Here is a 12,856-nt window from a genome sequence, read left to right as displayed (position 1 = left end):
TGATTTGATTGGAACACAGACTTTTACATGTTGATAATAATGTGATAACATCCTCCAACTTTGGAACCTTAAACAGAAAGTGATATTTAGGGAGGAGTCAGTAACTCAATGATGGTGGTCTTTAGGATCAGTCCAGTCTTTATCTTGGTTGGTCTTCCCCCATCCTCACTGTCTGACTTCTGGTGGGGCTCAGCCCCGCTGTTATTCATGACTAAATCATGGGCTAAATAAGGAAGTGCAAGACTTCTTGTGTTGGAAAGATGGCAATGAGTGATAGAGGGGGAGGGGACACTCGTCCTATAATCCCCTCCTCACTGTCACCCCTATAAAACACAGTTCTCGTTGTTTCCTCTCTCTCTCTGACTAGGTCCATAAATAAAGAAATGAACTGGTAGGAGATCAGAGGACCCATTTACTAGTTACCTTGAGGGGCGAATTGTAAGATCCTCAGAGACAAAGCTACCTGATGTGGGCGGAGTCCTGGTTTAGGGGAACCAATCTGCTCATGTCTAGTAATAATCTTTTTATTTCTATTTTAGTACATGGACGGGAGATGAGGAAAACCTCAGAGGATTGTCTCACTTTGTCTCCATACTGTAAAGTAGAAGATGAGGACATCACACAGTATAGTCCAGGAGAAAACCCAGCTACCTCAAATGTCCATCCGGCACCACACAGTGTAGGTGGACCATCATATTCCTCTTATCCTGAGGAACCTCAGGCTGTGAGGGACAGTGCCGGACCATCGTATTCCTCTTATCCTGAGGAACCTCAGACTGTGAGGGACAGTGCCATCCTTCTAACAGATAAGAGGTGTACTGAGTGCGGGAAGTGTTTCCATTTTAAATGCAATCTTGATGTGCACAAAAGATCTTGTACAGGGGAGAAGCCATATAACTGTCCTGAGTGTGGGAAATGTTTTTCACAGCAGTCTCATCTTTGCAAACATCAGAGATCTCACATGGGGGAGAAGCCGTATTCCTGTCCTGGGTGCAGGAAATGTTTTTCAGACAAGTCCATTCTTTACAAACATCAGAGATCCCACACGGGGCAGGAGCCATTTCCCTGTTCTGAGTGTGGTAAATGTTTTTCACAGAAGTCTGATCTTTCCAGACATCAGAGATCTCACACGGGGGAAAAGCCATATTCCTGTCCTGAGTGTGGGAAATGTTTTTCACAGAAGTCTCATCTTTGCAATCATCAGAGAACTCACACGGGGGAGAAGCCGTATTCCTGTCCTGAGTGTGGGAAATGTTTTTCACATAAGTCCCATCTTCACACACATCAGCGACTGCACAAGGGGCTGAAGCCATTTTCCTGTTCAGAGTGTGGGAAATGTTTTGCACGAAAATCAAACCTTGTTAGACATCAGAGGTTTCATATGGGGGAGAAGCCATTTTCCTGTTCAGAGTGTGGAAAATGTTTTTCACAGAAGTCTGATCTTTCCAGACATCAGAGATCTCACACAGGGGAGAAGCCATATTCCTGTTCTGAGTGTGGGAAATGTTTTTCACAGACGTCTGAACTTTCCAAACATCAGAGATCTCACACGGGGGAAAAGCCATATTCCTGTCCTGAGTGTGGGAAATGTTTTTCACAGCAGTCTCATCTTTGCAAACATAAGAGATCTCACACGGGGCAGGAGCCATTTCCCTGTTCTGAGTGTGGGAAATGTTTTTCACAGAAGTCTGATCTTTCCAAACATCAGAGATCTCACACGGGGGAAAAGCCATATTCCTGTCCTGAGTGTGGGAAATGTTTTTCACAGAAGTCTTATCTTTGCAATCATCAGAGAACTCACACGGGGGAGAAGCCGTATTCCTGTCCTGAGTGTGGGAAATGTTTTTCACAGAAATCTCATTTTTGCAAACATCAGAGATCTCACACAGGGGAAAAGCCGTATTCCTGTCCGGAGTGCGAGAAATGTTTTTCAGACAAGTCCATTCTTTACAAACATCAGAGATCACACAGGGCAGGAGCCACTTCCCTGTTCTGAATGCGGGAAATATTTTTCACAAATGTCCAGTCTTGCCAGACATCAGAAGTCTTACATAGATAAAAATACATATTCCAGTTCTGAGTGTGAGAAATGTCTACCAACAAAAATAGACTTTGTTATTCATCAGCCAGACCATTGTTCTTGATCTTTATGGATAGGCTACAGACGGGTATGCTACCGGCTGATTGGAAAAACTCCAACGTGGTACCATTATTTGAAAAAGGGCAGAGATATATCCTGGGCTACTATAGGCCGATTACCCTAGCATCAGTAGTCTGCAAGATTTTGGAGGGGATGTTAAGGGACCACATACAAGACTTTAGTAATAAAAAGGGTATTATTAGTAGTAATCAGCATGGATTCATGAAAAATCGTTCTTGCCAAACCAATCTATTAACCTTCTATGAAGAAGTGAGCTGCCATCTAGATAAAGGAAGGCCTGTGAATGTGGTTTGTCTGAACTTTGCAAAGGCATTTGTCACAGTCCCCCCACAAAAGCTTATTATACAAACTAAGGTCCATAGGTATGGACCATAGGGTGAGTACCTGGATAGAGAACTGGCTCCAGGGGAGAGTCCAGAGGGTGGTTATAAATGAGGAGTACCCGGATTGGGAGGGTGTGGAAAGTGGGGTCCCCCAAGGATCTGCCCTGGGACCAATCCTGTTTAATTTATTCATAAATGACCTAGAGGAGGGGATATCCAGCACAATCTCAGTATTTGCGGATGATACTAAACTTAGCAGGCCAATATCTTCTATGCAGGACGTGTTAACCTTACAAGCGGACCTGAACAAAATAATGGGGTGGGCAACTACATGGCAGATGAGGTTTAATGTTGAAAAATGTAAAGTAATGCACTTGGGCATCAGAAATACGAACGCAAGCTGCTCACTAGGCGGTGATCCTCTGGGTGAACCTATGATTGAAAAGGACCCGGGGGTCCTAGGGGACAACAGGCTTGGCAATGGCATGCAAGCAAAGCCAACATAATACTGGGATGTATAAAAAAGGGGATTCACTCCAAAAATAAAGAGATTATTCTCCCACTCTACAAGACTCTGGTCCGGCCACATCTGGAGTATTCCATCCAGTTCTGGGCACCGGTCCTCAGGAAGGATGTGCTGGAACTGGAGAGAGTCCAGAGAAGGGCAACAAAGATAATTAAGGGAATGGAGGACATCAGCTATGAGGAAAGACTACAAGCATTAAACTTATTCTCTCTGGAGATGAGACGCTTGAGGGGGGATATGATATCAATGTACAAATACTGTACTGGTGACCTTAGCATAGGGAACAAACTTTTCAGAGAAAGGGAATACAATAAGACACGTGGCCACTCACTAAAACTAGGAGAAAAGAGGTTTAACCTTAAACTGTGTAAGGGGTTCTTTACTGTCAGAGCGGTAAGGATGTGGAATTCTCTTCCACAAGCAGTGGTATCAGCAGGGAGCATCGATAGTTTTTAAAAAAACTTTTAGATGGGCACCTTAAAGACCACAACATACAGGGGTATACAATGTACAACATACAGGGGTATACAATGTACGGTTAGCAGCAAACACACACACACATCATGGGTTGAACTGGATGGACTGATGTCTTTTTTTCAGCCTCACTAACTATGTAATCAGAGATGTCACACGGGGGAGAAGCTATATAACTGTCCTGAGTGTGGGAAATGCTTTTCACAGAAGTCCCATCTTCAGACACATCAGCAACTGCACACGGGGCTGAAGCCGTTTTCCTGTTCAGAGTGTGGGAAATGTTTTGTATGAAAATCATACCTTCTTACACATCAAAGGTTTCACATGGGGAAAAAGCCATATTCCTGTCCTGAGTGTGGGAAATGTTTTTCAGATAAATCCAATCTTTACCAACATCAGAGATCTCACACAGCAGAGAAGCCACTTTCCTGTCCTGAGTGAGGGAATTGTTCCTCACTGAAGTCCTGTCTTCCTGTACATCAGGGGTCCCACACAACCCTCAAGGTGTATTAGTGCCTTGAGTGTGGGAAATGTCTTCTATATCAATGTTGATGGGCATCACAGCTCTCAAGCACATCCTGATATACACCTCAGATATACTCCATGGCTGATCTTCATCATGTAAGAAACACTTCATAAGGAGATCAGAGATCGCCAGAGACATGGATGAAGTGTTGTACCGTGTTGGCCATTGATAGTAGTAGAAAAATAACAATGGAGTCTGTGACCGAACTGCTTGGCACGCTGACTAGGTGCTTCCTTCTGCCAAACCGTTCTGAGCAGACTGAGAGCTAATAGCAGCCCCTTTTACCCCAAACATCGTACACAGACAAGATGCGAGGTAAAATCCAAAGGAATGACTGTTTATTGAAACTCAGACACATACTTCATACCATACAGGAGGACATCCCCTCCTGATCATATTATCCTAACAATACAAACTGTAAACAAGAATATAATTAACATAACTAAGGAACAGCCAACATGAACTATGCTACTCCCCCTCTAGCAACTGATAACTTACAGTGATAACTTAACATGAGCTAATTAACTGGTCACTTAAACCAGCCTAGGTGGAGGGGACAATACTAGCAGACAGACAGAAACAATGGAACAATGAGAGAGATCTACTTAACATAAACACGTTATAGCAGGAGGCCCCAGTGGTTTGAGCTGATTACATAACATCTACAGTCATTGCGGGTTTGAGGCATAGAGGCCCCAAATATGGATATGGAACCTCCAGTTCCCAGAGTCTGTGTGTTTTGGGGAGACATAAACTTGAATCAGAAACAAGACCACTCCACGGATCCCCCAGGCATACACCTTCCAAAGAGTAGTGTTCCCTTAAATGCCAGGGCCCATAGTCACTGGGTAAGAGGCTCGCTCCCAGTCCTCTCCAAAAGCCTCTGTCCTGGTTAGGTCTGTCACAGAGTCATTACCTTTCATTGGCTGAGTACATTTTGTGGTGTGAGCTTTCAGAAACATTAAGGCCTCATGCACATAGGGCGTTAGAAAAAAACATGCTGCAAAGCTAGTTCTGACGCCAGGAAAAAGCAGCTGTAAAAACGTGCTTTCTGTAGCTTTTTCCATTGGCTTTATTGCACGTTTGGCCACGTTGCTTTTAGCAGCGTTTTTTCTGCCTCCATTCAAAATCAACGGTTTCTATGGGAGCCTATTGATTTGAATGGAGGGTGCATCGCAAGTCGGATCAGGATGATCCGACTTGCGGTGCGTCTTGCGGTCTGAGAATCTTGAGGGGGAACTCCACGCCAAAATGGAAAAGAAAACGGCGTGGGGTCCCCCCCAGGTTCCAAACCAGGCCCTTCGAGTCTGGTGTGGATTTAGAGGTGAGCCCCATGCCAGAAAAAAAAAACTGGTTCCCCCCCAAATCCATACCAGACCCTTATCTGAGCATGCAGCCCGGGTAGGGCAGGAAGGGGGAGGGGACGAGCGAACGCCCAAATCCCCCCCCCCCCGGACCATTCCAGGCCACATGCCCTCAACATGGGGGGTGTTGGTGCTTTGGGGCAGGGGGAGCTCTGCATCTCCCACCCCAAAGCACCTTGCCCCCATGTTGATGAGGACAAGGGCCTTATCCCCACAACCCTGGTCGGTGGTTGTGGGGGTCTGCGGGCAGGGGGCTTCTCGGTATCTGGAGGGGGGCCCCCAGATCCCGGACCCCCCCCCTATGTGAATGGGTAGGGGGTACCCCTACCCATTCACCCCATAAAAGGCAGTGTATGTAAATAATGACAGGAGACGTTTTGGAAAGTTTATTAAAAATCTTCATCCGGTCTTCTCCGCTCTGCTCTTCTCCCTCCGCTCTTCTGCTCTTTTGCTGTCTGCTCTTCTTCTTTCTCCGGTCCTCCTCAGACCATGTCTCCGGTGATTATGCTGGTCTCCGGTCTCTGCAGCTTGTTATATAGCCATTGTGGGCGTGGCCATGTCATAAGGAGACCCCGCCCCCTCATGTCACAAGTGACATCATCTGTGACATCATCTGGATGATCCGACTTGCGATGCGCCTTCCATTCAAATCAATAGGCTCCCATAGGGAACCATTGATTTGAACATAAAAAAACGTGGCCTAACGCTGTACAAGCAATGTTAAGCAATGTTATTCAGCCTTTAGCAGCGTCAGGCGTTTTTGCAGCTGTAACGCTGGTCCTCAGAACGCGCAGGCCGTGGGTTCTTCTTGCAGCTTAAAAACGCCTATGTCACTTACAGCTCAAAAACGTCTATGTGTGCATGAGGCCATAGAATAGCATGGAGGGGCCTGACGCTCCTAACAGCAGCTGTAAAAACGCCCTGTGTGCATGGGGCCTTAGAGGTCTATTTAAAAATACAAAAGTAGTTAAATGAGTGTGACCAACATTCGCTCAGCTGTGACAAGTTTTGGCAAAATTTTATCTCATGTGATCATTGGTTCCATCTAGTGGCCATAATGCTTTATTGCACTACTGTATTTTTACTGATGAAGGTATTTCAGGAAAAATACCATAATATGGCCACTAGATGGAGCTGGCGATCATAGGAAATCACTGTGTAAATAAAATACAGCCAGTATTTTTAACAGCTGAATGAATGTTTGTCACATTCGTCAAATGAATTTTCTGTAAAGCAGGGGAAAAAAACAAGGGTGGTTAGTGAATGCAGCGCATATTACACACACTACACATTGTTAGGCACACAGTTAACCCTTTGATTGTCCCTAGATGTTACCCCTTCCCAGCCGGTGTTATTAGTACAGTGTCAGTGTATAGTATTATCACTGATCTCTGTATTGGTGTCACTGTCAGTTCCCAGTCAGTGTAATTAGTACAGTGCTAGTGTATAGTATTATCACTGATCTCTGTATTGGTGTCACTGGTGATATCAGTGTCAGTCCCCAGTCAGTGTAATTAGTACAGTGCTAGTGTATAGTATTATCACTGATCTCTGTATTGGGGTCACTGGTGATATCAGTGTCAGTTCCCAGTCAGTGTCATTAATACAGTGACAGTGTATAGTATTATCACTGATCTCTGTATTGGTGTCACTGGTTATGTCAGTGTCAGTTAATGCCCCACCCAGCCAACGTCAGCTAGCGCCAGATTGTCCGCCACACTAATACAGTCCCACTATAAGTTGCTGATCACCACCATTACCAGTATAACGTCATAGCTGTGTAAATTCACTTATTGTGATTTATTTTTTACCAAAGACATGTAATGGAATACTGCTTAACCTAAACGTATGCAGAAATTTTTTTTATTATTTTTTTTATTTATTGGATATATTTTATAATAGAAATATTGTTTTGTTTTTTTTCAAAATGTTTGTTTATTTAATAAAAACACAGTTGTAATCGAAGACCACAAAAAAAGCTTTATTTGTGTGAAAAAAATGATATAAATGTAATTTTTGTACAGTGTTGCATGACCGCGCAATTAGCAGTTAAAGTAGTGCAGTGGTGAATACCAAAAAAAAAACAACTCTGGTCATGAAGGGGGTAAAACTTTCCGGAGCTTAAGTGGTTAAACCAACCATTCATTTAAAACTAAAAATGTGCATTTGGCCATTTGATGGCGCTAAGTATAATAGAAATTGGTGTCATCACCCGGGCTCGTCGGCCTCCTGCTTCAGGAGGTGTGGTCAGATGGACACGTTTCTACACATATGGTGGACTTGTCCTAAAGTGCGCCTCTTTAGGATGAGGGTACGCTTTTATTTTTTCAGGTACGACATTCAATATTAGCAAAGATGGAAGTATTACCCTACTGATGTGTAGATTGTGTGGAGAGGAAGGGTCTATCTGTAAATAAATGGCACCGTCCCCTGGGATAAATTATGAAATAGTTATGTAACCAGGTTGGTAGGCGACTAATAAGGATGGAGGGAGGGAAGGGAAAGGAATGAGACAAGGAGGGGGTAAGTCTACCAAACACTGGATGTGGGGATTTGAATGTGCCTGTCTATTAATACCAAAAATGGATAAAAAAGGATAATACATGTTTATTGATTATAACAAACAACAATATAAATCAAATCATATAAATAATACGATATCTGTTTAACCACTTAACCCCCTGGAGGATTTGGCTGCTCAATGACCAGGCCCTATTTTGCGATTTGGCACTGCGTGACTTTAACGGACAATTGCGCTGTCGTGCGACGCTGTACCCAAATGAAATTGACGTCCTTTTTTCCCACAAACAGAGCTTTCTTTTGGTGGTATTTGATCACCTGTGCGATTTTTATTTTTTGCGCTATAAACAAAAAAAGAGCGACAATTTTGAAAAAATAACAATATTTTTCACATTTTTTTTAAATGAAATTCTCAAAAAAAAAAAAAAAATGTAAAAATCAAAATTTTTTAACATTTTAGGCCAATTTGTTTTCTGCTACATATTTTTGGTAAAAAAAAATCGCAATAAGCGTATGTTGATTGGTTTGCGCAAAAGTTATTGCGTTTACTAACTACGGGAAAGATTTATGTCATTTTTATTGTTTTTTTTCATACTAGTAATGGTGGCGATCTAAGATTTTCTTTTGCGGGACTGCGACATTGTGACGGACAGATCGGACCCCTGACTGACATTTTTGGGGGTACCAGTGACATTACTACAGTAATCAGTGCTAAAAATATGCACTGTTACTGTAAAAATGACACTGGCAGGGAAGGGGTTAACTTTACTGGTGATCAAGGGGTTAAGTGTGTCCCTAGTGGCGTGATTCTAACTGTCAGGGGGCGTGGCTTGTTAAATCATCACAGAGACATATATGATCCTACATAGCAGGATCGCATAGCCTCTGTGATGATCTAAGGGAGAATGACAGACGGCTGTGTTTACATCAGCCGTCTGTCTTTCTCCTTCGCCTGAAGGAGATCGCGAGTGGCCGGCGGACATCAGGGCCACCAGTCACACGCGCGGGGGTGAGCGACGTACCCATACGTCACTTTGCCTGTAGGGGGCTGACTGCCGCAGTATATAGTCGTGCAGCGGTCAGCAAGTGTTTAAAGTAGATCTTGTGGATCTACTCGTTTCACTCAACAGAGCTTCCTCAGGATCCAAGAGTATATTCTTATCAGATAAATCCATATAAAATCACAATATCTAAAACAGACAATAATAACAAACGATTAGGCATTTTTTTGATTCCCCCTTTGTTTCTCTCTCTTCCGGTACTTAAAACAAAACTTATTTTTTTTTTTCTCTGTGGTATTATGGATAATTTAGTGTGCATCTCCTTCATATCTCTCACTCGTCTTGTACACATCTTCACTAATGTCATATCATTGTTCACTTACCCCAATGCACCTTTCCTTATTTATTCACACTCTCTTTGGTTGTGTTGGCCCTCACACTCATCTATTTTTTTTTTGTGTATTGATAGAGTCAAATTTACACTTCACTCTGTGTGTCACTTTATATAATTCTAATACCCCTTTCTGGGGTCGTCAGTATTCATATTGCACATACCATTCACTGCTTTTTATGGTTGATCTTACTCTTTTTCGGTCTTTAGTTTCTTATCTTTCATCTGTACTCTATACAGATTTCTAAACATCATCATACATCACTGATGCAAGGAGCAGTGTTTTTGATTTGATTTTTTACTAAAAGGGTAAGGACATGTTTCAATGGCTTTTACTTTGTGATCCTCCTCTCCTCCTTCCAATTTTTTGTAATCCTAACCACCCCCCCCCCCCCCGATGGTCCGATTTAGTCTGCTGACTCACACCCCCTTTTTTTTCCCCTTTTCCTAATAATTTATGTATTTATTTATTTATTTTATTTATTTATAATTTAAATGTGTTTTTTTTTCATTTATTTTTATATACTATGTATATTGATTTGTTATTATTGTTTGTTTTAGATATTGTGATTTTATATGGATTTATCTGATAAAAATATACTCTTGGATCCTGAGGAAGCTCTGTTGAGCGAAATGCGTAGATCCACAAGATGTACTTTAAACAGATATTGTATTATTTATATGATTTGATGTATATTGTTGTTTGTTATAATCAATAAACATGTATTATCCTTTTTTATCCATTTTTGGTCTTTGGTATTAAACCCCACATCCAGTGTTTGGTAGACTTACTCCCTCCTTGTCTCATTCCTTTCCTTTCCCTCCCTCCATTCTTATTAGTCGCCTACCAACCTGGTTTCTGTAACGCTCCTGCGTTTTATGTATGATGTGGATTTTCAGCTGCAGAAATATTCCACTTCAGTAGTCATGTAGAGAAACGCTGAGACACCAATCCCAACGCTCAATGACTCATCATGTGTGGATGATCTCAATTCAGCAAGTAAATACACACACTCAATAAGATGTTTCCTAGAGTGACTTATGTATATAGTAACACAGTGATGATAGGCTGAAGAGACAGGTTGGGTAGAGATGGTAGATGACAGACACTTGAAAGGAAATGTTCTTGAAAGTAAGATAGTAGCAGATGGGATGCAGATAGGTTTAGCAATCATGTATGGTAGCAGATGACAGAGTAGCAGGTGGACATACAAGAGAGATCAACCCAGTGCAAGAACAGGTGGTAGTAGGCTCAAGAGCTAGCAATCTTAGATAATGCAGATGTAATAATAGTCCTTAGTATGCAGAGCTAGATAGTGTAAGCTTTAGTAGAGGAGAGGTTCGGCAAGAGCGGATGATCCGGTAGCGGGATACAGGGATCAGCGCAGCGTGGTTCCGACAGCGAGGTATGCTTGCAAGCATGAGAGCTTCAAGACAGGTTAGCATCAAGGCACAAAGCAGTTTGAACGAACACATGTGAGTGAGAGCCGGCGATCTAAATAGCCATCCAGTCCGGCGCTCTGACAGCATCAGTCTTAAAGGTGTATGCACCTTACCAAAAGAGAATGGTGGGGCGCATACACTTATGAAAGAGTAATTAGGGTACCCAAAGGTACCAGAACATTACAGTACCCCCCCCCTTAAGGCCGGCTCCTGAAGGCCTCTGGAGCTGGTTTGTCTGGGTACTTCGCATGAAAATTGCGGATTAATCTAGAGGCATGTATGTCAGAGGTGTTTAGCCAGGTGTCGTTTTGGGGCCCATAGTTCTTCCATCGAACCAAGTACTGAAGTCTTCCTCTGTGGATACGAGAATCCAGAATCTCTTTTATCTCATATTCTTCTCCACCTTCAACTTGTACAGGAGGAGGAGGTGGGATAGTAGGCCTTATTCCTTGGTCAGGAACATGGGGCTTCAGTAGCGACACATGGAAAATGGGATGTATTTTGAGGTCTATTGGCAATGTAAGCTGTACTGCAGCTTTTCCAATAAGTTTCTTGATTGGGAAAGGTCCCAAGAACAGAGGTCCAAGCTTTTTGCTAGGGATTTTCAGTCTTAAATTTTTTGTTGAGAGCCAAACGAGGTCCCCGATAGCGTACTGAGGAGAAGGTCTTCTGCGAAGATCATAGTACTTCTTTTGTTGACTATGAGCGTGTGCAATGGTAGTATTAAGCAAACCCAGAGAGTCCTTTATTTGGGTAAGATAGTCTGAAGCTACTGGGTTATTTGAAGGAAGGATGCGTGGTGGAAGAATAGAGGGATGAAACCCATAGTTCAAGTAGAACGGTCTCTGCTTGGTCGTACTGTGGGTTGCGTTGTTGTAGGCAAATTCTGCCAGAGGGAGAAGATCCACCCAATCATCCTGTTGGTAAGAAGTGTAACAACGTAAATATTGCTCGATGCATTGGTTGACTCTTTCAGTCTGTCCGTTGGTCTGCGGATGGTAAGGAGAAGTGAGCTTCCGCTCGATCCGTAGTATGTGACATAGTTCTTGCCAGAACTTGGAAATAAATTGTGATCCACGGTCAGACAGAAGAGTTTTTGGGATACCATGTAACTTAAAGACATGTTTCATCAGGAGTTCTGCCGTTTGTTTGGACGAAGGTAGTCTGCGAATAGCAATGAAATGTGCCATTTTTGTCAGATGGTCCACTGACACTAAGATGGTATTAAATCCTTTGGAAGGAGGCAATTCCACTATAAAGTCCAAGGACACAACTTCCCATGGAGTTTGGGGTATTGGTAGACTGCATAGTAGACCGGATGGTCTCGTAGTGTCAATTTTGGACCTGGCACAGACATTGCATGAAGAGACGAATTTTTGTATAGATGTTTTCATGTCAGGCCACCAGAATTGCCTGGTAATCAGATTAAGAGTCTTTGTCATACCCATATGTCCTGCCATAGGCACATCATGCGATAATTCCAAGATCTTGGTGCGTATGGTAGGTGGTATGTAAAGTTTGTTGTTGTAGTAGAGGAAGCCTTCTGCATCAGTATTTAGTTGTGGTGGGGGTGAATCCAAACTTATACCATGCAAAACCTCTTCCTTCAAGGAACGGACAACTCCAATAATGCGTTTGTGAGGTATTATAGGAACGGAAGGGATTTCGAAGTAGTTTTCTTCAGTTAGTCGTGATAGTGCATCCGCCTTTTTGTTCTTATCTGCAGGTGTGTAGGTCACTAGGAAGTTAAACCTTAAAAAGAATAGTGACCATCGTACCTGTCGGTGCGAGAGAGTTTTATTAGTCTGAAGATATTGGAGATTTTTATGGTCCGTGTATATAAGTATTGGTAATTGGGTGCCTTCGAGTAGATGTCGCCAATTCTCCAGAGCCAATTTTATAGCAAGCAGTTCCTTTTCACCCACGGGGTAATTTATCTCGGGACTGCTTAGGGATTTAGAAAAAAAGGCGACTGGATGAAGTGGTGAAGTGTGAGTTGGTCGTTGGGAGAGTATTGCTCCTACTGCCATGTTTGACGCATCTACTTCCAGAATGTATTGGAGGGATGGGTCTGGATGGCGTAGTATGGGAGCAGAAGTAAACCTTGTCTTTAACAGGTGAAAAGCT

The 12,856-nt window shown here is 42.9% G+C and overlaps 2 protein-coding genes across 2 annotated transcripts in view; one reads left to right on the top strand and one right to left on the bottom strand.

Moving 5' to 3' along the window:
• The window catches only part of LOC309550245 (uncharacterized protein), a gene marked incomplete at its 3' end in the record, with an annotated part of 2,091,994 nt that extends 2,082,118 nt beyond the window's left edge, over window positions 1–9,876 (top strand). Inside the window, 2 exon segments of the mRNA XM_082250656.1 lie at window positions 1,328–1,487; window positions 9,848–9,876. Coding sequence (XP_082106782.1) covers window positions 1,328–1,487; window positions 9,848–9,876 — 189 coding nt within the window.
• Window positions 1–12,856, bottom strand: part of LOC309548838 (uncharacterized protein) — a gene marked incomplete at its 3' end in the record, with an annotated part of 605,194 nt that overhangs the window by 375,055 nt on the left and 217,283 nt on the right. The window lies entirely within an intron of this gene.

The sequence above is a fragment of the Pelophylax lessonae genome (genome assembly GCF_965119305.1).
Source record: "Pelophylax lessonae genome assembly, chromosome: 3".
NCBI classification, from domain to species: domain Eukaryota; kingdom Metazoa; phylum Chordata; class Amphibia; order Anura; family Ranidae; genus Pelophylax; species Pelophylax lessonae.
The sequence above is the reverse complement of the archived record's forward strand: the minus strand, read 5'-3'. Positions and strand labels throughout refer to the sequence as shown.